We start from the raw sequence: 26,070 nt of genomic DNA on the forward strand, positions 1-26,070 counted from the left end.
ACTATGGCTCGTTGTATGAAACTAAACATTTTGGTTAAATATCATTCATCCATATAGATGTTCGAACTTTTACGTCCAGTACTGCTAATAATACTGCTTCAGGCATCTGATTTTCAAAACGCAGATCTCATTCACCTGTTTTTACACAAATATCTCAAACGGGTGTGGTTCTGCTCAAAGCTTTATTGACCTGTTATTCACCAAGTTTGTTCCAAACGACCTGGTGAAATTTCTTCCGATCGTTTCTTCAGGGGGGCATATTCTTCCTTCACTGTTGCAATAGTCAATCCCAAGAAATTATCCAATAACGTTTAGTAGTAAAACTTGTGGGCAAATGAAACCTCAGGCGTCTGAACACTGAGGCTAGCCATCGTATAATGAAAACCTCGCGCACCTTCTTTCAGCTGCGTGAATACCCTAAACAGTAGCGAACCAACCGACTTATCCTTGGGGAGGGCTACTGCGTGATGGAAAAATTGTGGTACATGCATATCATAGGGTTAATAATGATGACGAGGTTTGGTTTATGATACATCAACGGGCTATTCTAAGATTGCAGTTTATCATTACATTTGCTTTTATTCACAATAACAATCCATGCGTGGCATTTTTGTAATCTCGTACTTTTCAAACATGAATTTCAATAATAGTTTAGTAGCCAATGTTTAACAAATAACCAACTCAACAGCACTGCCAAGCAACGCACGATCGAAGTTTTCAAAGTAGTTTTTTTTTTATGTATTTGACACATATAAACATAAAAGAAGTGTCCAGTCGTAGTCCTTGGAGTCGTTTGTGATATTTCCAACATTAAAACATAAGTGTTTTACGTAATTGCCAACCTTCGCTTTGTAAGATCATCGTAAATATAAACGTTGTGTCATCCACCGCCCACCTTCTATCCGTCTTTCTACTGCTTATCAAGTTTCTGCCTCTCCTTGTCTGATTATTACATTTGTTTTAGTCGACAATGAATATTTCTTCATGTTTTATAAACTCACATCTTCGTGCTTGTTTTTCGAACGACAATTTTCGATGGCCTTTAATAATCGTTGTAACTTGTTCCCTTGTTGCTCATTATTCGTTAGTACGCAGAAATTTCCTTAGTAGTCTTTTTGTTTGTTATTGAATCGAATCGGTTACGTAGTGTATGTTGTTGATATTTAGAGAATGCCCTTAAGATTGCTCAATTGTAGATGCACCTGAAAAGTTGTTTCTACTTTTTCTCTCTCTTTATTTCATAGGATTGCCCTATTGTATACAGGCCATTGTGTTAAAATATTCGTACGATTGAGTGGCTGCGGAACGCTGCCGGGTGGGGATAACTACCCATAGTCCATGAAATTGGTCGATACTACCAAACGTGCATATTTTGAAATCCTGCCCTGTGGCGGCTTTTTTGGAGACCCAATTCGGTTAGTCGGTTGAAATCTGCAGCTATTAACGATGAATCATGCAACTATTTAAGCGCTTGCTTGCTTGAAGTTAAAATATTTATCGGTTTTTATCTAGTATTACAATGACAATTGCGCAATTTACCGAACGGCTATCCCATGTTTCATTTTATGTGGTTTCCTTCTCCCGGATTTATGAAAAGGTTCCTACTTTGTCCCTTTTTGACTTAATTTAAACCAAATTAGCAATCATGACTACTTTTTTTCTAATTTACGCTACGTTGAATCAATTATTAATCATACTTCTTCTTGATCTTTGTTATTGCACTAGTGCATGTTTTGACTTCGAAGACGACCACGTTAAGGTGGCACGCGATGTAGCGCGGCACCAAGAAGAATTAGGTTTCTTTTCACATCTGTTTTTCCTACTATTTGGAAGTTCTTGCACACTCATTTTGCTTTTACCTTGTCCCTCTTGTCGGCTTTTCCTTGATTTGAGCTAATGATAAGAAATTACACTGAATTATGCACTTTTTCAGTATCAGAATAGCCGTATTAACTAATGCGTGTTATCGATTTAAGTACAACGACGTTAAATGGCTTACGATGCGTAGATGCCGCACGACTTAGATATCTACTTTTTACAAAGAATTGCCTCAAGTATCTCTAGGTCTAGTCTTCAATCTGACAAGCAATTCGACTGTACAAGGCAAAATGTACGTGTTTTTTTTGTGCATTACAAGCTGTAGAAGCACAAAGCAAAGAATTGCTGTAAACAAAAACAGATATGACATTAAAATAAAGAAGATTGATATTATTATAAAATTAATTTTTTGACCTTTACTAACATGTAGATTAACTGCTAGAAGGATTTCTCACAAATCTAGAGGATATTCTTATACTATTTTGAAATGCTGGAAACCATCAAATATTCACACATGTTCCAAAACTTTCAGCAACTTATCGCACAAATAATGGCCAGAAAATGAACAATTAAACATGTTTAAATTTAACAACTTTTTCGAAAAAATACAGGCGAATGTTGCGATATACATTGCAGTTGTTCTTTACTTAGCTATGAAGAGAGCTATCTGATTCAGTTGCAGTAAATGCTTGATTGACACGTCACAAGGTGACTGTAGTCAAACGTCAAGAAATACAAATTTAAGCGAACAAAAAGTATCAGCATTTTTTGCCCATTTGGTTTGGCATAGTAGAAAAGGTCACCTAGTTGTATCGAAAACCGTAAAACTCGATAAAAGTGCATCCATATATTTTCCTTGCCCATTTTTTCTTCTTATTCAAATAGATTTGACTGCACAAAGTATTTTCTGTTTTACTAACACTGCTCGTCCTTTAAACAATACTGTCTTGTAGGCGAAATCCTGTACAGGTCTCTGTAGTTAAAGCTGTTTTATAGTCAAGCTCGTAAGATTCAAATTCTCAAATATATTTCAAAATGTAATGAAAGTTGCCTTATGTCTGACAGCATTCTTAGAGACTTGTAAAGAACAGCTCCGCAGTTCGACTTGTAGAGGCTTCCTGTTAACCTGTCTTCCTCGCCCTCCTTTCAAGGTCTAGATTAAATCACACCCCATGACACCGTACTGCAGACATCAATTGCTGAGAAAACGATCTGTTTATCGACTGTCTGTCAAGCTCCCTTCTCGATGCTTATACGAAAATAATTTTGGTAATAAATTTTGACAAGGACGTCATGAACTACATGGTACGTTGTAGTTAATTTCTTCAACAATGTTTTTCCCGCTTCGGATTTCTTATGCCTTAATTTCCCTTAAAACCCTGTGATCGTGCGACTGTGAACGAACATAGCTTGTGAAAACAGCTTGCCTTGTTTGCATAATCGGTATTGATGCGACATTATCAATTACCAGTTGTAGCAAAATGTCGAACATATTTTTAATTAACTTCAGATGACAGAGCTTAACGCACGTCAGTTTCCTTGTTTTCCTAAATGTTCCAAATGAAGACTCTGATTATCCTAACAGAGTAATGTGTGAAACCACGTTACCAATTGCATTACAAAAACTTCACGCAAAGACTATACACACGAGTGTCGTTAACATAACATTTTATTTTTTATATTATTACTTTAAGTTGACCTGCGAACCAGTACTATATTTGTCCTGGCAAAGAGTTCTCGTCAACACATTGTGCTTCTCTAATAGGCCTATGATCTAAAAATGTAAATTTACACAAAATACATCTTTACATACACTTCCATATGCGACTGAATTTCATATTGTCGTCCAAAGTCCGCCGATGTTCTTCAACACATTCACAGATGCAGGATTCCATACTGATTAGACAATTTCAGTTAAATATTAAATGGTTAATCGAAACTACAGAAAATAAAAATTTTATCAAAATTTAGTGCCATTATTTGGGAGGCGCAGTGGAACAGTTACGGACTTCTAGATCTCTTGTTATTGTGGTACTCGGGACCTAGTCAGTCGAATATGCTTTATCAAATCTCGCTAACATCAGAAGCGGACGATAATATGTTAGACACAATAGGTTGTATTCTTTTCGTAAGACGATGTGGACGTGCCCATATATTGAATTCCATTACGGAGTACCACAGTCAGTTAGTCCATTTAGGTTTAGTACTGATCAGGCAAGAGTATCAAATGTGCCCTCGCATGTCTCACATGAAGGGTAGGTATTTTCTTCGACGATGAATTAATGGCAGTGTTAAACTGTTGCTGACGGCAGTGTTACGACACGCTGAGATTGACGACCTTTTCTATTTAATTAAGGAACAGTCTAAAAAAAAGTTGGAATTGCGGTGTACAATTGGGAATAATACACGCATTTTTTTAAGGTTAGGATCTGCTCTGACATGAAATAGTTTTTGATGCATGCAAAGGAAAAAGAGTTCTAAGTAGGCTCACTCCTGTCTACACTGCTAAGTTTTCCTAATCCTCTTTGATTTAATTCTTAATGTCGAGCTTTTACTATTATCAGTCGCTGTCGTTTTCCCACTAATTGTTGGAACTTTTGCGACAAAACAAATGAAAAATCAACGAAAAAAGAAGAAGCCAAAGTTCAATGCAGAATACCTATAACTCGCCACGTTAGTTTGCAAAATAACGACGACGAGCAAGCTACAACGAATGCCGGCAAGTGTCACCTAGTTTTAGTAATGTGTAACACCATGTTGCTTTCTTGCTTTAGATTATTATAAAGTGCTGTGACGAATCACTTGACTTTGATATACTATGCCTAATATTCGTATCGTATATACTCAGCAAATTACATTCTCATAGATCGGACTTACAGTTTTTCCATACGGCAGTATTCGATTATTGCATAATTATGTGGTAGAGTTGTAAATCGTGGAATAGTACCCTCAATTATAGGAGCGAGCACTATGCTGTGCGCGTTTCGACAATTTGTTCATTAATAAAAAAAAGTATCAAATACGGGTCAAAAAATACTGGTATTTACTATAAAAAAACGAGTTTCAACCGATAATAGATAGCTTATATGGGAACAATAACAGATGTCAAGTCTTGTAACCGACTATACCGCATACATACAGAGGTTTCATCTATGACACATTTTGGGTTAATATAAAAACACACAAGCCCTACGAACTTTGATTCACATCAGACATGCTGTCGATGACCAATTTCTTTATGCGAATTTACTCATGTATAAAGACAACATTGACTAAATACACATACATATATTCGAAGTTAGTCGAAATCAATTGAAGTTAGAACCGTAAATTTAGCTGTTTAGCACTATGGCTAAGTATAGGTGATGTAACTTCGGTGAGATTTACTCCGTTTTCCTTGTTTTATGCTGTTCTTCATTTTCGTCTGCTTGTTTGGACATCAAAGCAGTAATTTTAATTGGTATTAAAGCGGTAGGTCTCACATCAAATGAACTGCTTGCGTCTGTATATAAAGTCGATCTGTTTAACAGGACTAGAGAGGTTCGGTCTTCACCGTGACAATTTTCATAGGGTCTAATCTGGCGAGAATAGATTTCCGTTCATCGAGCAATGCCCGCATTTGTTCCTTATCCTGTTTCGTCGGCGGAAGTAGAATCAGCGATGAAGTTCGTGAGGACCTTGCAGTCGCTTTTCGTCGCCTGAACTGATCGAGCATTTCTTGGTCGATAGCACGTAAACGTTCTTCTAGCTCATACTCGGCCCTCCGCCTGCGAGCCTTTTCGAGCAGTGCACGTAGCATTCGCACGTTTTGTGCCGAAATTGACAATAGCTGAGACTGACATTTTCGTAACTCCAAAAACACCTCATCGTCCTGTTCAGCCACCTGGCAATGAATGCGGTTCCATAGCGAAAAACAGGAGCACAGAGTAATTATCGCTAGTGCAATAGAATTAGATTCGTTTACTAGAAGCTGGATTCCTGCGTTAAGCTTTTTATAATAATGAATTTTTAGCGAACACCTGGTTTTCGATATACATCAAATGCCATCCTTTGTTAATAATAATAATAATTCTAGGCTGTGGTTCTTGCTCGTTTTCGACAATCATTTCAACCCAGTTAGCTTGGGAACTCACGCGAAATTTTAGCATACTGTTCATTCATGACCGTTCTCTATCAGTCACCTTTTCAGCAAGAGCCTGCATAACCCCGAGTTCTTCAAGTTCCCTCCGGATGCGCTGCTCAATAGATGCTGCATTTGGGGCTGAGGTCGTCCGTCCCTGTGCCACAACGAATGGCATTTCTTCACCCGGTGGAACGATCCCGTTCTCTTCAAGTAGGCAAGACATAAGACGTTGCGTCAAGGTTCCATAACGCTCGTCACTCAATGACTCCTTAGCAGTTTGGTGAAGAACCTTTACAATTAGGAACGGGGGTAACACCTTGCTAGTTAATGTAAAAAAAGAGTATAAGCACGTGTAGAAAGAACATGCCGTAATAACATAACTAATAGACTCAATGCTAGAAAATTATACCCGATTTTAATAAGATACGTATATGTTTATTTCACTAGCCGCAAACTACACAGTAATTGCATCTTTAGTAAGAGAGAGGAAGCACCTTCCAATAGGTGTATCGGCGTTAAGAAAATACTCGATTATTTCAGACATGCGAAATATAGTGGAAGCCTGCTCGTACCTTCTCCATATCTTCCATGAAGTTAACAGTCGAAGCTTCTGGAGTTGCTTCCATCTGTTCTTCAAGTAAATCCTCTTGAGCCCACTTAACTATGTAGTGGGTGCCCAAGGGTGGTACTTTTACGTATTCAGAAAACTTGATAGCTTCTTGAGCCTCCAACATATTTTCAAGTCCCTGAAATGAGAAGAATATGTAGATATAGCATATGACTTTACACATGTAATGCTTACGTTATGGAGTGTATCTGTACAAAGTGTTTTTAGTGATTATAATAATAGTCTTATTCTCAATGGTTATTTAGTTTCACATGTTTGTCCCCCCGACTTTACCACACCAACACTTATGACACTTTTGAGTGAAAAAGTTAAAAACTAAAGCATATTGACAAGATCGTCGCATTGAAAGTGTATTGCAAACATGAGTCAGAAGCTTACCTAAATTAGTTATGCAATCTACCATAATAACAATCGTATTATCTTCTCTTATCTACCAACCTCAACTTGATCGTCGTTAGCTGCTTGACAATAATTATTTAAGTATGCCCAAAAACGATGGGGAGCATCGTTAGCAGGCAGAGGACCTTGTCCTGCTTTGTTGCCTTGGCATTGGCCACCAGGAACCTTAGGACCCGATTTAGGAATTTTGGGGGCAGGCGTCGAGCCAGATTCCTGATTAATATTTTCGCCTGTTGCATCGTGCCCAGATACGGCTTTACTCGATTTATCCTTTGAGCCCTGAGAATCAAATGTCAGCAGACGGAATCGAAATGAATCGCTTTTTAGCAGCAGGAAAATAATAACGGAATATGAAAACATGCTTTGCCTATAAAGTCTTAGCAAACAGTATATTAACTGGTATATATAATATCTAAGATTTAGGAATTAAAAACTACGTATGAGCGGTATCGTTTCATCAACACAGAAGTCAAATAGTCTCTCAGTCACACCCTGAGTGACACACTACGTCACTCTAAAATAGAAGGTTATTAACGTAGAAATTAACGTAACATAAGCGGACTACTTTACCTTTTTGTTGGATTTATGATCTGCTCCTCGGGACCGCTTACTCATTGAGCCCCCCTGCAGCGGTGAAGAGGCCCTCTGTTTGTCACCCCGATCACGTTCGGTACGATTTCCCTCTCGACTTCCCGTCGAATCGTCGTGATCAAGCGCCTCCAGTTGAGCTCGAAGCTGTTGTTTGCGCTGAACCACTGCTACAAGCAGTGTTTCAAGTTCCAATTGAAGTGGATCGATGTCTTCCAAAGACAACTACAATACAAAAATGACAACGACAAATTTAATACAATACTAAAGCACCTGAGCAGAAAAAGAAATCGCCAGCTGTCTTACGGGACCTGAATGAACTTCAATCCTAACTGAGCATGTGACGCTTAAGATCTAGGAAAATCGATCGGCACATACAGACAATAGAGCAGCAATTATTTTAAAACGTTTAGGTATATGGTAGAATTTTGCTTGTTCTCGTTAGGGTACTTTGTAGTACGAGATTTGTCAAAGCATAACGTGTGTTTTACCGTGAAATTCGAATACCGATTTTGACGTTCTGTTGTTATTGTAAACTTGCTTTGGTCAGAGATGTCCACCATTTGATCACGTCGTTTAAGTTGGTACTTGACACAGTTGTTCGCGAATGAGTAAATATGTATTGAACACAAGACGGCGATAGCCGCGTACACTTCCGGTGTGCACATAATATCAAGAGCAAATTCGGTTACACAGCCAGTCTGCTGTAAAACAAGTCAGATCACATATGTGATACCAATGGCTTTTTACTTTATCTACGATTTCCACTAAATGCATATACGTGTTGCATGTATCTTCGTTTTTCTACATACTAAACTATGATGTGAAATGTGCAAGTCAAGCGTGGAGCATCACAATTTCTAATCATCATTGTCTTCATTATTTTCTGCTCTGTTTTATTTCGAGGTTCCTATCTAACGGCGCCGAGATCAGCTCTGTTCTTATTGTCAGCATCTGTATGTGGCAAAATCGAGTGATCAAATCTGCATTTCTCATTTTTTGATTGAATTATTAAAGATATTGTGTCATATACGTGCTTGTTTTACGATTATTTTTCATTCGGCCAGCTAATTCTGACTACCCACACCTTTCTGTATATTGAGGAACCTGGTACTACACAGTTAATGTTTGTACGGTATAGTGACCAAAAGCATTAGTTATACGACACAATTATACAATCAAAAAATAAGTCTGCGTCTATTGAGATCTTACGTAAAACACGTTCTCTCGTATTTCCTGACCGAGGAACAATAACGTTTTAGAAGAACATGGCCACTATTTACTAACCGTCGGCAACTTTCTCTTTTCTTTTCATTGTATAAACTCCACTTGGGTATTTTAGAAACGTAGACGAAAAGCAACAAATGACAATAAATCGATCGCCAGAACAAAAACCGTTCCTATGCTGAGGTAAAACGTCTAAAAACGAGCATCTTTTGTGGATTCACAATGCTGACAGCCAACAACCATCTAGCCAACCCGCAATATGTCGTCTGTATGGCCAGTGGTAGAACTTGCAATAATATTCTTTAGTTGTCAATCTGTAAAATGATCTAGTTCTTTCATGTTTATTCTTTTGGATAGGCCTGTTTTGAACAAAGCATCCTAAGTCGTGTTCATGTGCGCTGCTATTTCGAGAACCACTAACACGATTTATCTGTGGGCGTTTAACTGCACAATCAAATAAAGCACATCGTACGTTAAATCTGCTGCTTTAGTCGAACTGATATCTGTGAATCACTAAGAACGATTTGTTTTGTACTGTTGGTACAGTTCGGCCATAGTGCGGATCAATTAATGTTGGTATTCACTCGGTGCTTCTAACTGATATGTTGTATGAGTTTATTGGCTAACCTTTCCGGGTCTCCCGTCAACGATGGAGCTAAACTTTGGACACTGTTCACGGACATCGACAGTCGGGAATTCCTGAGCTGCTGCCAAATCATCTTCTAAGCTATCAGAGGTATTTTCCGAAGAGCCACCGGATGAATAGGGCTTGTTTCCGCGACGGACCTTCATAGCCGCAAGTCGCTTATCGCAAACAGCGATGACAATGTTTGCAATAAACTTAACCTGAAATCTACGCTATCGAGAAATGCCCACCATCACTTTTGTGCAAACGCAGGTCAAAGGGCCCTAGGCTCACGCCGGGAACACTGCACAAATCCTACAAATGCCTATACAAAGCGAATGATTTCTTAAATATTTTTCGACGCCAAACTGCTACTCTAAGCGACGACGCCAATCGTCCATTTTTCGATTCCGGATCGATATAGCCAGTAGTCTGCAATCGACTTTTACACTAACTGTTCCTAATTATTGAGAAGAGGCCTTTTGTGCAGCCTAATCGAGCTTTATTTGAATGTCAGACACGAAAGCCTAGACAGGCACAAGGTGGAAAGGGAAAACGGAGTGGTGCAGACGCGCGGCTCGAACTCCGACAACTTCTGACTGACCAAGGAATGTCTGCTTGCCTGCCTGCCTACCTACTCATAAAGGGAAGAGAGCATTTAAACTGGGCACGGTAAAACGTGACGATTCGAATTGCTGTCATTTAATGCGCGTTGGTATAAAAGCATGCCCTCTTTGCATGTAACTCCTTGGGAACGTCGCTAACGAAAATATGGACTACATCTGATAAATATTGGAAAGCTTCTACGTGGAGTTTTGCCTAGATAAGGATTAAGCGCGTTTGAAAAATTCTACTTTAAATGTCTTCATTGTTTTATTTACCGTCAAAGCACTATTAAAATTGACTTATGAACACAATTTCTCACATTTGTCGTTATACATATCCGGACAAAACGGGAACCTGAAATCAGATCTGAATATTTTTACGATGTACCAGACAAGATAGAGTCAGCCTCAACCGTATTAACCTATACGATACCCCTTTAAGCAATGTGAGCCATACCATGATTAGTTCCAGTAATTTCGATCAGACATAAACAACAGAGCAGTTTGTTTAGCAATTCAAAGAAAAAAAAATCATTTTCTTTCAGATGTTGGCCCTAAAAAATTTTAGAGAAATCGATATTTTTTTATTTAACCGACGTCTACTAATATCATTAACTTACGCGTTAAAGAATACCCTGTGCCTTGACGGGAGGGGTGTGAATTGAATAGATTTTGCACAGTTAAATAGTTCTAATCGATGATATGACGGGTAGGCTATGCGAGTGCGTTGTTTTTGTGACATACAATAACACAATGCTTCAAAACTTACGTTAGTGCTACATTTGTTCTGCTTTTATTCAAATGCTGTAGTGGTCAGCGTGTTTACAAAGCTATGCATGGCTATGGGTGATCGAGCAGGGTCATATAATTTTTAAACAACCGTTGCCTGCATTTTATTCTCACTTGGTTTTGTGTATGAATACTTTAATAGTGTGAAACAAAAATCTTCGAGAATCGCCAAAAAAATGGTCTCAGAGCTTGTTACATACGATCCACAATCGAGATTTTAACCAAAATCTGATATCCTGACGGAAATTTATTTGAATGGTTTTTGGTCTTTGTCTCTTTTCGAAAAATCTATCTACTTGAATGTGTATCCACAAATCACTGGATAAAAATGCTGCACGAAAGAATACATTTCAGACAGTTTTCGTTAATTCGTTACGTAAGTGAGTTACTATATATATGACATTCACATAAGTTTTGACCCTATATCTAGCGCTTGATGTTCCTCACTCTTGTCCTTGTAAGCGGCTATACTTCGCTCAGCTTCAGCTCAGAATGGATTTTGAATACATTGCTGCACAAGACGAACAATAGATGATTATGGGATATATTCATTGAACTTAAATGGGCAAGTCAATTAATACGGGCATCATTAAACAACGCTAATAACAATTTTAGTTAAACTACTACTTTAAAATGCTGAAATTCAAATCTGAAACAACTGATTAGCAATGCTTCTTGTGTTGTGACTCTAGTGATTTGGGCAAGTGTTAGGAAAATCCTGTCGTCATTCAACCTAAGAGGCGATGCAATATCATTATTTATAGCCGATAAGAAAAGGCACGCCAGGATTGCTATTTACGTTGGACTTTATACCATCCGTTGGAAGAGCGGTAAAGGATGAATCTCGCGAAACGGTTCGCCCATCGAGAAGTTTTTGGTATTTGTTGACATCAATGTGAGTTGGTTCACATACGAAGTTGTCAATGAGAAGTTTTCTCCTTGGGGCAGATTTATCGATTCAGTATAATATATATATATATATATATATAGATATATGCATATTTGAACGCACCCTCAGTCTGCTGCTAACAAGACATCAGCAAAACCCTTAATCAGGATGGTTTTCTGTAGATTTAAGCTTGAAAATAGGTTGTCACAGACATTCACTTGTATATACTTACGTAGTAGGATTCATAAATAAGAAAGGAAAAATTGTGTTCAGTATTTCTAGAAGTTCTAAACTCAGTTCGAAATTAGCGATTTCATTGTAAGAGGTAAAACCAAATACTGAGCGTTTGGATATGATTCTACAATATTAAAGTCTATCTAACTTTATCTAATTTTTATTTTCTAATGTATATATATATATATATATATATATAATGACAAATAATTTATGATTTTTTAAGCATTGTGCGACAATAAAACGTTCAAACATCGCAATCTAAATTAGAGCGAGCTGAAAATTGCAGCATATTATTATCTCCCCAGGGCAAGTCAGTCCTATAAAGTTATGCTTCTATATGCCCATAAGTTATGTTCACTCTTGAAATGTTTTACAGTAATGTTTAGCTTTCGTTTTTTCGTTGTTGATTCTTGCATAAATATTTTACCTTAACAGAGTTCTAACTTACAAAAAAATATTAGCAGCGTACTATTAAAGATGATTCATTCAGGAAACATTCTTTTTATTACATTATGGTACAAAAAGATGCGAACAAGGTGGTTGCTTGTCAAAATGAGGTGATCTAAAAATGTCATATATAGCAAGTCCTTCTTGTCCTTGCTTGTCCAGCGGCAAATAGTAACCTAAAAAATAGTAACCTATTTGCCGCTGTCCATAAAGATACTGTCAACAATGGCCGCTGCTTCTGCTTTATGCTTTTCGCCGACACCTGTTGCAGGAGTACCCAGTGACTCTCGACCGCAATAACTCATCTGAAATATAACGATAACAAATGACTGTCATTTGTTATCAAAATCAGCAGTTTGGTATATTATACTGAAATCTAATCGATCAAGGTTAATGCGTTTTTCTAGTTCTTTTTGTACCTCTTTTTTTTTACCTAGAGCTTTCTGTACCTCTATATTGAGGAAGTTCTTTATACGAGTCGCTACGAATGTCCAGGGGCCCATGTTGCGTCCCTCTTCCTGCGCCCATACAAAGTTTTTAACATGTCGAAACGGGCGTAACGCATCGGCAAGATCGGCGACGGGGAACGGACACAACTGTTCTAGCCGAATAATGGCGATATCGTTACGGCTTAATTCCCGTCGTTTGGCTTCCAGAGTGAAATAATGCTTCCCGGACACTAGAACCACTTTTTTTACTGATTTTGGGTCCACGCAATCTATGGCACCCAGCACTGGCTGAAAACTAGTGCCTGAAATAATCGACAGCGTAGAAATACAGTTCTTTAGCCGAAAGAGAAATCTAAATAATTATATGGTTAGAGGATGATGCGACCAACTCTGAGCGTAGCAGTAACAGAGTGTACACACTGCTAGCAGCAGAAAAATACGCTATGTGGATTATATTTTGTACAAGGTTTTATCTGAGATTAGTGACTACAAATGAATAATAATAAGAATTTAACTTGAAGTTATATATTAATAGTGCATTCCATTAAACAAATCATACGTAATAAACAATTCAAAGTATAAGCAAAGTTCTATATAGTTTGCTAGTTGACAACGAACCTGGCGCCATATCAGCAAGTGTCGATGAAGCTTCGGGCAGCCGGAGAATAGTCTTCGGTGATGCAACAATCAGTGGCTTGCGGAAATTTGGCAACATCTGTCTCCTAATCAAATGGAAATACTGCGCTGCTGTTGTGGGATTCGCGAAGCGGAAGTTGACATCCTCTGAATCTGGAACACCCTTCTCATTGCTATCGCAAATCTGCAAACAACGAAATTGATCTTGATGGCGTTTACTAACAAGGACTTAAAAATGAGGCAGATATGCAAATGTAAACTTGTCAAATATGTTTGGTGAACGGCGATTTACTTTGTTCTTTATTAATTCTACATTATTTGTGTAATTTTAAGGTTTTTTGTACCTGTAAAAATCTTTCAATCCTTGAGGACGAGTGCTCTGATCCTGCTCCATCGAATCCGTGTGGTAGCAAAATAACTATGCCGGATTGCAAGAGCCATTTTCGCTCACCAGAGGTCACTAATGTGTCCAATACGACCTAGGGCAACACGAGAAAGGAAAACCATAAGCTTTATTACATATATAATAAATATTTATAAGTAACCCATGTAGAACACCTATGGGCCGATTGGAACAATCATTAGACAACAGTATTGAATTTCGCGTCTCCGACGACTGCTTCTTTATCGTGAGTATAACCAGTAATAAATATAAACACTGGGGTGATATCTAAATGAGCTAGATATTATTTTGCATGCTTGAAAACAAATCTGTTGTAAGTAATTTCAACCTGAGCCGAGTTATGGAAATCACCGAATTGGGCCTCCCAAATGACTAAGTTGTTAGGGGACTCCAAGGAAAAGCCGTATTCGAACGACATTACCGCTTCTTCACTCAATGGTGAGTTCACGACCTAATGAATAAACGTAAACAGTATACAGAAGGCACGTTAGCACTGCGTTTTTACAATGCTAGCATGACCACATACACCTGTTGAAATGGACATATACTTATCTAACTATTGCGTAAGTACGATCCTACAGCTAAATGCTCAGCATACGTTAAACGTCTTTAATAATATAGATTATCATTAAAAATAAGAGATTTATTTAAACAGAGGTGGCGCGCGCTCGGTGTGCTCTTGCACCTAGAATATCTATGCTTACCTCGAGCTGTCCCTGGTCGGGCCGTAGTGAATTGAGCGTAATAAGTCTTTCTTCGGTTTCGTTATCAAACAGCATTGCGTGACGATGACTAAACGTGCCTCGACCAACATCCTGACCGCTAATTCTCACGTTATAGCCCTATATAAAAAAGATTCGATGGAACAATTAAGCTTACTTCATATTCTCAATGGACATCATACTCGCCAGAAACGAAAAATCAAAAAATATACCTGAATCGTACGACAGATGTGCATATATTCGCAAACGTTCGCATCGATTGCCCAACGATAACGCGAATACTTTTAGGAGCCTATCCCACTACTTTTGAATCCTCATTCGACAGCTAAGTAATAAGTAAAGTATACTCGATAGTTCCTACAATTTACTAATATATACCTAATAACTATGATAAGTGGTCTGTTGCGTGCAGCACGATGAATCACCTGGTAAAGAAGCGAACCGAAGCTAAGAAGTTCTGCCATAGCCCAATCGAAGCGCTTGCCTTCGGTAAAACGCTTGGCACGTTCGGCTATTACAACCTTCTGTAGGTGCGGATGCACTGCCTGTAACGACGAAAGCGTATATAGGCGCTTAACATAGGCTCAGCACTTGGAAGTTGAAATCAGCTAACTAAGAGAAATTTTTAATAACAATGGCATGCTAGCAAATCGTAAAGAAAGAAAGCTGTTTTAGAACTGACTGAATTTTTACATATATTTATGTTTTTTGTGTAATTACGAAATTTGGAGGAACTTCAGTGGATTTGAGTCCAATGTACTGAAGAAGCTCGATGGGCAAGCCCGTATCGAACCGCATAAGGCCTTCTAGGGGGGCAGGGACGATGTTTTTCCAGCGTCCCTTCAAGGTTTGGCTACGGCTTTCATACGAGTCTGCCTTTGCAAGAGACTCAGCCAAGCGAGCGTTATGTTCTAATACAATTGCTGTGACTTCGTCTTTGGAAAGCACACCTTCATCCTATAATACAGAAAAAGAGATCAGAATGTTTTTGTATATTTCGACGGAAGATCTGGTTCAAGCAAAGCTCTTTTTCCTAAATTTAAAGCTAAAAATGCTATGCAATACTTCAATGGAAAAGAAACTGTTTTAATTTTATCAAAATCTGCGAATTTTAGTTCAGTAAGAACTGCAGTGAGCCTCCCACGACATCATGAGTTGTAGACTTATGCTTGGATCAAATTATAGCCACTGAAAGATAAACACCAACAACTATACGCCCTACTCTGGAAAAAAACGTGTGTACGCTTTAACTAATTACGCCCATGTCTCGAAAATTTATTGTTACGGACCTGTAGCTTCTGTGCATACATGTCAGGTACTGACTGCCTCGCATGTATCTCTCGATACATGATTGGATTTGTAAATGTGGGATCATCCATTTCGTTGTGACCCCACCGCCGAAAGCACCACATATCCACAAGGATGTCTTCACCAAAATGTTGCCTGAAAGAAAGACTGTCACCTTTATGTCGCGTATTTTTAAAATCAAATAAAAGTCACGGTTATGTATTCGTGACTGTCTTCGTTCCCGCAACCACGAAAAAAATTAGTAAAAACAATGTTTTAATTCGAAGATCAAGCTGATTTATCGGTAATAAATTTGTTGTTAACAAACCAGTTCATATTAGATATCCTTCGCCACTGTTTAAAAACGCCTTCATTTCGTACTGGAAGCCAGCCGTCTAAAGTACCAGTTGTAAAAGACAGAAAAACTTACTGTTTGATGAAGGCTCAACGTATTAATAGACCCAAAACAATTAACTATATATATATATATATATATATATAACAAGGCAAGCCTTGATATCGCTGCGGGACCAATTTATAGGTAAAAGGATGGCATCTAGTCATGCACAATCCATTTATCTATCCAACACTTAGAAAAAATCTTTGATAACCAACAAATATGTTTAGTTGTACTATGTACATCACTTAGTGAATTATATGGCCTGTATACATAGGAACCTGTAATTGAGAGCGAGCTGCGTAGCGACGCATACGGCTTCTGGGTGATCTCCATTAACGTGAAGCACAGGTGCATCTACTGCCTTCATGGTATCGGAGTTATATCTTGAGGATTTTCCAAGCGCCGTTGGCGTCGTGTAGCCAACCTACGACCATATCAGATTGGTTTACAGAGACAATTTTAGACCATGGCAAATAGATTAAAATGAAAATGACTGCACCATTTTAAAGCTATGTCCTTCGCCGCATCCCAGCAGTAAAGGACTCTGTTTTTGATATAAAATGAGCATTCCGTCCTTGCGAACTTAATGTAATGCATATTGTAATACAGCATAGCAGTATTCGTTTACTGAAACTGTATTAGTTAAGGTATTCTTATTCAAACTTATAAAATTCTTGATAAAACCTTCTACGCGAAAAATTATTTTTACTATCGAAAATAAACTCGTATATATTATATAGTTCAGTGTTTCAAATGCAGTGATTTACCGTAATCTGTGCAGACTGTATTAAATAATGATCAGAAGCTTTTAAAAAATAGGCATTGATGTGCTACTAGTGCGCACTTGAAATAATCCGAGGTTCTGACTCTTTCCTTTTATTGTTAGCAGCTTCTGGTGACCATGCTTCGTAACCATGAACAATTACTCTGCCTGATACCTGATTGTTAACTATAAGATGAAGTGAACCCCCGGTCTTGAAATGCGGAAGACGGGATAGAAGAAGCGTTTCCATGACGACACCCTGACCAGCGAATGATGCATCGCCGTGCACTTGCACTGCAAGCACCCAAGGATTAGTGTGTCTCGGTGCGTCACAAACCTATAAATTGGCATAATTGAACGTAACTAAAAATAGCTATCCATTCGCGTTGATATTTACTGGGAAACATAATTCAAAGAGGGCATTAACTCACCTGGGAATAACTATTGTTTCCAAGAAGCTGTTGAAGTCGGGCGCGAGCCTTTCCTACAACCACAGGACTAATAGCTTCCAGATGGGATGGATTCGGCAAAAGACTCACTCGAAGATCACTCTGCAGCCAGATTAGTCGACTAGCTTATAATATTTTGCTGGTCTGAACATTTACGTCAATCATTTATTTTTACATTTCTAACTATATTTACAGAAAAGAAAAGTCGTTTGAAGAGCATAGATTTTCAAATTTAAAAAGGAATACTTTTGTTTTACTGTTTCATACACTGAAATATAAATATTCACTGACGTTTGTTAGCATGCTTTAATCTAATTATCTCGATACAGTTAAAGCCCGCCGGCTTCAAAAGCATTTTTTTCTTACGGTTTTATATTAGCATAGATGTTGCCTGATAATTCTAAAACCTAGAAGGTTCTGGAAAACCACAAACATTTCCCACACAAACTTCATTTCCGGAACCAGAAAAAGCTTATTAAAAGAGGTTCAGGGGTATTTTTGAAGAGTCCACTCCGAAACCCAGTGCCCATACCTGGAGAGAAACCGAGGTAAATAGATGACTGAGCACATCACCGCTGGCCTTAGGAAACTTAGATGTCTCGTATTCAGGCAAACCGCGCATTTTGCGGAAGACGGTCTCAGCGGGAAATTGCAGCAAACCTGTGAGGAGGTTTAATCGGCCTCGATGCGGACTACCGATCACAATGTCCGTTATGCCGCCTATAGGCGCACACAAAAAAGTTGTCAACCGTATTAGTCTAATTCAGGCTCTTACTTGAGTCGTGACCAGAAACAAGAAAATACCACCCGTACGAATATAGAGCTGTTGTTCCGCTATACTCAGCTCGGATTTACCCATGTCAGGTGCGATATTACATAATGACAATGACAGACATTAATTCATTACATTCAGCATCCGACTTATGTTTAATGCTGCTCATACTGATATCTGATGCCAGTAAACTTTAATGCTTCAAGGACCAATAAACTGTTAGATATCATAGATTGTATTATAAATGAAATCGTTTTATTTCAACAAATTCATAGAACTAAGGTCTTGACGTATGCGGTGCTAGAAGTCATTAGCTATGATGAACTAAACTTGTAACCAAGATCACAACAGCCCATTACATAAATATTTTACTGATGTATTTTTACGGTATCGTTACCATTATTCTGTATAATATTAGGATAAAATCGATATTAATGAATAAAGTACTTACAGATAGGGGCCTGCAGGAAAAGCTGAAGGAAAAATGCATTCATGCTTTCAGCTCCCTCACCGCCGTATCGTTTAGTTGTGGCAAATTTTGTCGCTACGAATTGGTCAAAAGTCTGGCTTTCTAGAAGTGCTTTGCAAACCTGTAGATTTTTTCAATAAATTAAATAAATGTTGAAACATCGAGTCGCTTAGATAGTTCAAGTTCATGTATTTAAGGTTTAAGCTTTACGCTAAAACAAAGCTAGCGGTTTTTATAGGATGTTTACGCTTGATTTATACAGATGTAACACACCTGCTTCTGGAATGGTTGAAGCGGTTTTGCCGAAAGAAAAGATTCCCGTTCTAACATCCGAATGAACCAATCTCGTCGCTCGCGTTCCTACGACACAAGAAAATTCTTGAAATGAAATAAAGTATTTTTCGTGCGACCTTTATTAACAGAATGCTTTTTTAGATTCAAAATTAACAATCAACAGGATGTAACAGATGATTAGCTGGTCAAATAAGAATAGCGTTCTAGTTAAGCTAAAGGAGATAGCGTATTTCTTACTAGATGCATAAATTCGACTCCAACATGTCCCGTATACGTGGCTAACATTCGTTTGTACCATTCGTCGATTGTACCAGTTTGTTCCCCATATTCGAGCAGGCCGTTTCGAGGAAGACCAAATTCTTCCGGAGTTATCTTCTCTGCCGATCTGTGAATAGGTAAACACTGTTAGACCAACTGTATGTAACCATTGAAATCACTGTTCTACTACTAAGTGTAAAATTACCGAAAGACACTAACTTCATGCATAATATTTGCTGATCCTTATTTTCTATTTTTGCTTACAGGTCTTTCGTTTGCTGCTGGTTAAGTGTTATGCGGCTGAAGAACTCCACAAGTTTGTTGCGATCGTTTCATTCCAATCCCAAGATCTAACTTTGGCTCAGGGCTCTAAAATTGAATTTGTGGGTTAAAAAAAATTGCGACACCGAGTTCTTGCTTACGTCATAAAGCTTTAAAGCGACCCAAAATATTTGTTTCGTCTAGAGTGAAGTCACTGATATATACTCATCTAACATTTACTCTCGTTCAATATTAGCTTAAGGAGATCCTTGTTTTAGCTTGATGATGTAAGACTTTCCTTCACACGCACCACACCTATCCCAGATTGTTCAGATTCGGACGAATAACGAGCAAGAAATGCTGAAAACACCGTTCTTACCTTCATATAAATATTCATCATATAGCTCTAATGATAATGTGAATTTCGTTTATACCTGTATATGTCTCTAGCGTGAGTATAAATTTCGTTGTCCTGACAAAGCTATCGTAATAATGAAAATAAGTCTTCGCCGTTATCTAACAACTGCGCCTCAACTACCAGAGAGCTTGGAAAAGAAAAAACGGTAATTAAAAACCGACATCTACATCTAATATGTTTCAATCGTTGGTTTTGCTGGAGGCTCCACTTTGGTTCTGATAAAATGCAATCAATGAGTAGCAAGTATAAAGCAGAAATATAGAGACAAGCAATAAAGGTAACTCATAGCTATACAACTTACGCCGTATGAAGTGTGGTCTTGACATTTTCAAAGGGATTAATTCTTGCACGCAGATGGCCATGCCGACGAATTTGATCGGCTAGCAGCTGGAGCCTACAGTCATCTGTGATGTAAAAATTGGTAATTTTTATAAAATTTGTTGGTAAGCTTTAACTGATTTATGTTAAGTGCTTTACTTTACACTACTTTAATACTTTAAACTTAAATACTTTAAACTGGACATCGGGTTTTGTAGATCTCCAAGATAACCCATCCGAAAAAAGTTAGACATGTTATACCATTCAGAGACCTTATTTAGAGTAAATAACGTATTGTATAAAATCACCTGTTACCAATATATAAATTTCAGCTGCGATAGATGGCGCACGGCTGTCGTATACACCGTAGATCAAATTATCCTACAAACGGCATCCTACTTTTGCCGTTATATTTTGAACGTTATGTTATTCAGACAAATGCCTCGGTTTGGTTACAAAAGCTCGAAGAACCAAAATGCTTCATGACCTTTTAGCTTCAGCAAAGACTTCATCTGCATTAACGGGGTGGTCATGACGTGACTAGCTCGGCGGAATGGTGCATTCATCAAACTTTTTCTTCGAGAACTTCAATGTTTCGAATGTGCAATGGCAGGTAATACTGCCACATTCGAACCAAACACTGCCTAAGTTATATTCATCAAGTCTTGACCACAGAAAGCTTTTCAGCGTGTCTCCTTAACAGGTGCCGATGACACCTGTTGCTCTATGAACCTGATATTGGTAAATGGCATGAGAATTCTAATATGCCTCTTTATCTGCTTATTTGGCTGGCCATTTATTCACTGATGCACTCGGTGGAAGTGTGAATCAGCCGGGAAGATGATTTTCAATTCAAAATGTTCAATTAATACAATAAGCGTAATACGCTTTGCACGATCAGTGGGCCCTACCTCTTGATGTAACTGAATTGTATAGTATTGAACGTCATACGCTACATATCAGGTAATACCGTGCAATAAACCCAGCTGTTGCGATCGATGGGAAGGTTGAGTCCTGGGCTTCCTCAGCTTCTTATCCTCAGCTATTATATTAACACTTTGTTGAATGTGGACTCTCCGTGAGCGACTAAAGCGGGGCAATAAATACAAACCTCGCCCTTTTGATATTTTGCCCATAACTGGCCAAAGGATTTGGGAAGTACAACTGGGCGCACAGAGCTGTACATGTGACTTAGATGTAGTGTATCATTGCAGCGTTGATGCGTCGTGAATACATAACCCTATACACACATATACAATGCATACGTAGTATGCATATGACTTCCTGGTTAGATGATCACTCGCTAGGGTAGTAGCAACGCCGTTCATTTTAGCGAAACAACTTTTAAAGGTCTCGGAACCTTACCTTTACACATATATTTTTCCAATGGCTTGTTCCAAACGATTAGCGAATTAAAACCGTCTTTATTAGAATACTGCGAGTTCGCTTCAACGAAAGTCGTCCTCGTCGGCTTAGACACTGAGTTTTAATTTGGATAATTGATTCTCCTACAGTTTGCTACATGGCTCATGCTACAAAGCATACATCATCTATCATATTATTGATACTTTCTATTATACTATTAAGCATTAGTAGGGTATTAAGAGGGACGATTTGATTGTATTCTATTGTGTTATCCAGGAATGTAATTTGTATGAATGAAGGAAGTTATTTGGAAAAAGTGCTTTATTCTGTTGCTCTAGAGGATTTACTGGATTGGGCTCAAGTTGGAATATATTGATAAGATGGATAGGTAAGTGCTCTGTTGTTTGCATTCCATTTCTCTGAAGATTAAAGTTTTAAGGCTTTCAATCTTATGTAGCCCATATTATTTGCTAGAAACTAGATCTGCTAATACTGGCTGCGTAAGATTTTGGCCATAGATAGGAAAACGCCGTTTGGATACAAATCATTTACACTATAAAGCACTATATTCTGCATTCTGATACGATACGTTGTGATATTATCTTTAGTATTTAGTTCTAAATCTGAGAATAGACGTGTACACCACAACTGCTAACGAAAATTACCTGCGTTAATTCTAGTATCGCTGGAGAAGGCCCGAAGGATCTGCCTTCTTCTTGAGAGCTTCGTCACTCTGAGAATCATTTCGAGAATGTCTTGAGTACTTAGTTGGGTACCTTTTACGTTATATCGTTACTCGTTCAATTTTTCCGAAAGTTTCGTAAGAGCTATTTTGTTGACACCTATTGTTGTCAAGCTAGAGAACAATCAGAATACAGCAAGCGTAGATGTTCTTGATTCACATAGAGATACTATTTACGAAGAGAATGTCCTCCAGGAGTCCCTTGGCTGTCGACCTGACCGAGCTGGCGGCGGGTCTTATAAAGTGAATGGCCCGCCGTTGCCTTCGAATCTTATCTTTTTTTCGTGAACGTATTAATCTTGCACCGTTTCCCAGACATATATTGAATAGTCTGACTTTCCTATCGACTTTACTGCTGTTCCATGACGGGTCCTCCCGGTCTCTTTCTCTCCAACAAGAGCGCAAGCCAAATGTCTTCCTAAAGAGAATGTGCTATTACACGTCGCGGGCTTTTTGCAGAACGGATAATGATAGACTTATGGTAATGCCGTGTTACCTTTAATGGCCTGTCATTTGTTCAGCATCTTTAGATTGGAAAGAGTCTACTAATTTGCGCTAAAGATCCAAAATTGAACGTAACCTTTGTCGTCCAATCGAACCGCATAATACTTATGAAATACAATTTTAAACAATGTTGGCTTGAGCAAGCATAACCCGCCTGAAAGTGAAAGAGAGATTTTATATGTATGTTTTATTTTATAAGTAAAACTTGATTCGAAGTCAATGCGTGGCTTTTGAACATGTGATATTTTGGTAATTAGAATCTGAAAAAAATTCTTAACGGATCCACTCTAGAGTCACAAGTCAGTTTGAGGTGACACAAAGATTAATCAAGTATTTTACGATATAGCCTAATGACAACAGAAAAGAAAAACGTGCCGTGTTCCTCAGCTAAAGGGAATGACCCTATAAACTCCCCTGATCGACTGACGCTGGCATTGACTATAAAATAGCTGGAATCTCGCACCTTCTAATTATATGTAGCAAATGTATTGAGGTATTCATTCAATAAGAAGTGAAATATTTAACTCCTAGAAGAAATATAATAACTTTATCTACTGCAAGCAATTTTATTTGATAGGTGAGAATCGGTTAGAAGCTCGTAAAGCTAAACGCGAAGATTGCGCAAAGGCTGTCATTTACGGAAGGCCGGAAATGAACCGAACTTCTCGGTGGGTTTAACATAAGCAAGCATGATGGCTACACTGGGCGTTGAAAGCATCCCTAGGATTGACTTAAATGGTGCCTTGAATCTAAAGAAATATGGTGCCTAAAAATCGGGATGATTTTTTCTGTATGAAGTAACTGCATCAAACGTTCGTTTGAGTAGGGTATTTTTCTAGCAGGCGAACTATTAGTATTCGATGTAGTGGCACGCGTTGCATTATAAGAAGTAACAAATTAAAATATCTTAATAAAATAACGCACCCTTTTTATGCTGGACCGGCGTTGAACGTTGTTGTTGGATATTTAAGTCGATTCGTAAGTTGGCGTGAAGATAAAAAAACCACAGGTTTACTATACAGGTTCTGATCTAAGCTCTCTTATACGCCGGTTAAAAGTCAACGCAAACTGCTGACGTAATGGCTACATGATAAAGCTTGACTCTATCGGATAGCCTCATTTACAGATTGTTAGAGCTAGTGGGAAGCGCGGAACGTGAGAAGCCTAATAAAAGACAGCGGTAGCAGCGGGTAGCTTTGGCTGTGTGCAGCAGATAGAAGTGTGTTTGTCGGGACTGTATAAAGACGCTACATCCTACTTCGAATAGCTCTAATATACATGGGCCACTAGCTATATCCCGTTTACTTGACGCCAGCTGATTTGAATCAGATAAGTGCCGTATTTAGGGCCATGTGAAATGGGCAAACTTCGAAACTGGGCACGTTTTGCCTGTTGAAAAACTCTAACCATCTAGAACAACACAAAATGGCAGTAACACTTAGCTGAAGCATTTATTCGCAGAAGAGTTTTCTTCTAAGCTGTACCGTACATTAGGTATATTTTCCTAACATTCAGAGAAGACGCAGCCAGAATAAATTGTGAAATAACTACTAAACGCTAAAGATAACATAGCAAGCCATCTTGAACGTGCTTAGCCGGTTGTTTAGCTCAATTTAAGCAGAACAGCACGCAAAAATATTAATAACTGCCATTTATTTTTGTGATATTTAAAACTTTTCAAAACCATTTCAGACATCCACGGTTGAACCTAGCGTTGAGCTGTACGAAGTTTTCGATTGTATCGCAAGCAAGCTGAAGACCGATATCTAAATGCTATTCTATCTGGATGAGTTTATTATTGGTTAGTGCTATTTTTTGTTGGTACGACGTCAGTTCTACATTATCCGCTTCCGAATCGAAGAGTCAACTCTTTCGTTGGCAAACACTGTCGCGGACGTATAGGATATTACTCAGAAGGACGTTGACCATTTTAGTTATTAACTGGCTGTATGTTTCACAATAAAAAACAAAGCTCGACGTTACTGATATGCTCCATAAATCGTAATGCTTTATCAGTCAATGTCACTATTGAAAAGCTAAAATAGAACTCCTGTTAGCCTGGTTGGGGTTTATGACTTAGCAGAGGGAACAAAGACTGGCCGTAATCTTAAACATATTCATTCTATAATATTCATTTACGTTAGTGCCACAGTAGCGCTATATTATCCTAGTATAGAATTCATTGCATTTACGTAAAGCATAGACTTTTAGTCATGCTCTTGGGACTGTTTATTCACTTACCTACTTCCAGTCTATATCCAACACAATGACATTAGTATAGCCACTTATATAATTACCATAGGTCCGTCTATTGATATTATCACTGTTTTTCACACCACAAAATAGACTAAGGAGTATAAAATGGTCTGCTGAAACATTCGTCGGCAGACAAGTGAACGGCATCTATTTGATTTATTTGCCAATTTTAACACATACTAACTCTGTCGATAGATACTCTTTTTACTATCGTATACCACATAATTTTACAGTATCAGCACCTTTATTTTAAGATACTGGCGTTCTTAACGCGGGCTAGAGTGTAAAACCTGTATAACTCTGTTTGATTCCGTGGTGCTGCGTTTCTTCCCTTTAAGGGCTTTCGTAGAAGCAAATGTCTGTCTCTGTTTCAACTTTGGGTCTTTCTGGATTGCTAGGAACTGCGAACCGCTGCGCGCGAATGAGTCTTTCTCTCCATTTTTGAGAGGGCATCGCGAGACCCCCTAGAGCATCTGACTGTCACATCTAGTCTAAACGGACGGCCTAATTATCCTACTGAATCCTGTCTAGCCAGCCAAGCATGAGCGCGTATTACCAATAATAAAATGAGCTGACACTTTACACGTCTTTGCTGAAAGTAGTTTACAAATAGCGCATAAGACTTTCGTAGCAGATATTTCGAGGTAAATAATCTTTTGACAATTGGTTTACAGCTCCAAGACAATCTGGTCATATGCTATCTAACTGGTCGGGATGAAACAGGTGGTTGTCCCCAGAGCTAGATGCAGAATTGCTCCGCTATTGGCCAAAGTAATATCAACAAGAGGCCTTGAGCCGTTTACTATACCTTTCATCTCATAGAAAAACGGACCGAACGGCTCGTCCACGGTCTTTCCTGTGTCCAGAACTACTAATTCATTGATCGCCAGTAGACGGTCGGACAGTCACTTTACTGCGCGATATTTTTC

General features: G+C 38.4%; 2 protein-coding genes across 6 annotated transcripts; both read right to left on the reverse strand.

Annotated features, from left to right (window-relative positions):
• Positions 1–3,469: 3,469 nt before the first annotated feature.
• On the reverse strand, positions 3,470–9,901 carry LOC111268018 (transcriptional adapter 3-B). 2 transcript variants are annotated; one of them, XM_022846696.2, is made up of 6 exons: positions 9,411–9,901; positions 7,539–7,781; positions 7,008–7,247; positions 6,514–6,687; positions 6,000–6,230; positions 3,470–5,701 (listed from the first exon to the last, which is right to left on the reverse strand). In XM_022846696.2, exons 1-6 carry the CDS (start codon positions 9,573–9,575, stop codon positions 5,351–5,353), a joined length of 1,404 nt encoding a protein of 467 aa, XP_022702431.1. In that variant the 5' UTR covers positions 9,576–9,901; the 3' UTR covers positions 3,470–5,350. The 2 variants fall into 2 exon arrangements, with proteins under 2 accessions (XP_022702431.1, XP_022702430.1); XM_022846695.2 differs by lacking the exon at positions 9,411–9,901 and adding an exon at positions 8,048–8,239.
• A 2,498-nt stretch (positions 9,902–12,399) lies between these two features.
• LOC111268015 (2-oxoadipate dehydrogenase complex component E1) lies at positions 12,400–25,529 on the reverse strand. 4 transcript variants are annotated; one of them, XM_022846687.1, is made up of 19 exons: positions 25,127–25,529; positions 22,305–23,039; positions 20,258–20,360; positions 19,257–19,404; positions 18,999–19,085; positions 18,708–18,846; positions 18,017–18,204; positions 17,467–17,586; positions 17,211–17,372; positions 16,551–16,696; positions 15,875–16,028; positions 15,306–15,542; positions 15,011–15,130; positions 14,568–14,705; positions 14,192–14,314; positions 13,805–13,939; positions 13,443–13,644; positions 12,825–13,126; positions 12,400–12,680 (listed from the first exon to the last, which is right to left on the reverse strand). In XM_022846687.1, exons 2-19 carry the CDS (start codon positions 22,381–22,383, stop codon positions 12,567–12,569), a joined length of 2,697 nt encoding a protein of 898 aa, XP_022702422.1. In that variant the 5' UTR covers positions 22,384–23,039; positions 25,127–25,529; the 3' UTR covers positions 12,400–12,566. The 4 variants fall into 4 exon arrangements, with proteins under 4 accessions (XP_022702422.1, XP_022702423.1, XP_086827665.1 ...); XM_022846688.2 differs by lacking the exon at positions 22,305–23,039 and adding an exon at positions 19,542–19,646 and having other exon boundaries at positions 25,127–25,527; XM_086971539.1 differs by lacking the exon at positions 25,127–25,529 and adding an exon at positions 23,810–23,916.
• Positions 25,530–26,070: the final 541 nt, after the last annotated feature.

This window comes from Varroa jacobsoni, unplaced genomic scaffold (assembly GCF_002532875.2).
Source record: "Varroa jacobsoni isolate VJ856 unplaced genomic scaffold, vjacob_1.0 scaffold_1248, whole genome shotgun sequence".
Classification (NCBI taxonomy): Eukaryota; Metazoa; Arthropoda; class Arachnida; order Mesostigmata; family Varroidae; genus Varroa; species Varroa jacobsoni.

Excerpts from the sequence above, each read along its gene's own strand:
- LOC111268015 (XM_022846687.1), bottom strand. The coding sequence starts at position 22,383 with ATGATTCTCAGAGTGACGAAGCTCTCAAGAAGAAGGCAGATCCTTCGG. Across the intron at positions 17,587-18,016 it reads TTACCTCGGTTTCTCTCCAG|AGTGATCTTCGAGTGAGTCT; the intron begins GTATGGGCACTG and ends ATCTGGCTGCAG. Across the intron at positions 14,706-15,010 it reads TCGGTTCGCTTCTTTACCAG|GGCTATAACGTGAGAATTAG; the intron begins GTGATTCATCGT and ends TTTTTTATATAG.
- LOC111268018 (XM_022846695.2), bottom strand. The coding sequence starts at position 8,224 with ATGTGCACACCGGAAGTGTACGCGGCTATCGCCGTCTTGTGTTCAATA. Across the intron at positions 7,248-7,538 it reads ATCATAAATCCAACAAAAAG|GGCTCAAAGGATAAATCGAG; the intron begins GTAAAGTAGTCC and ends TTTGATTCTCAG. Across the intron at positions 6,231-6,513 it reads TCATGGAAGATATGGAGAAG|GTTCTTCACCAAACTGCTAA; the intron begins GTACGAGCAGGC and ends CTAATTGTAAAG.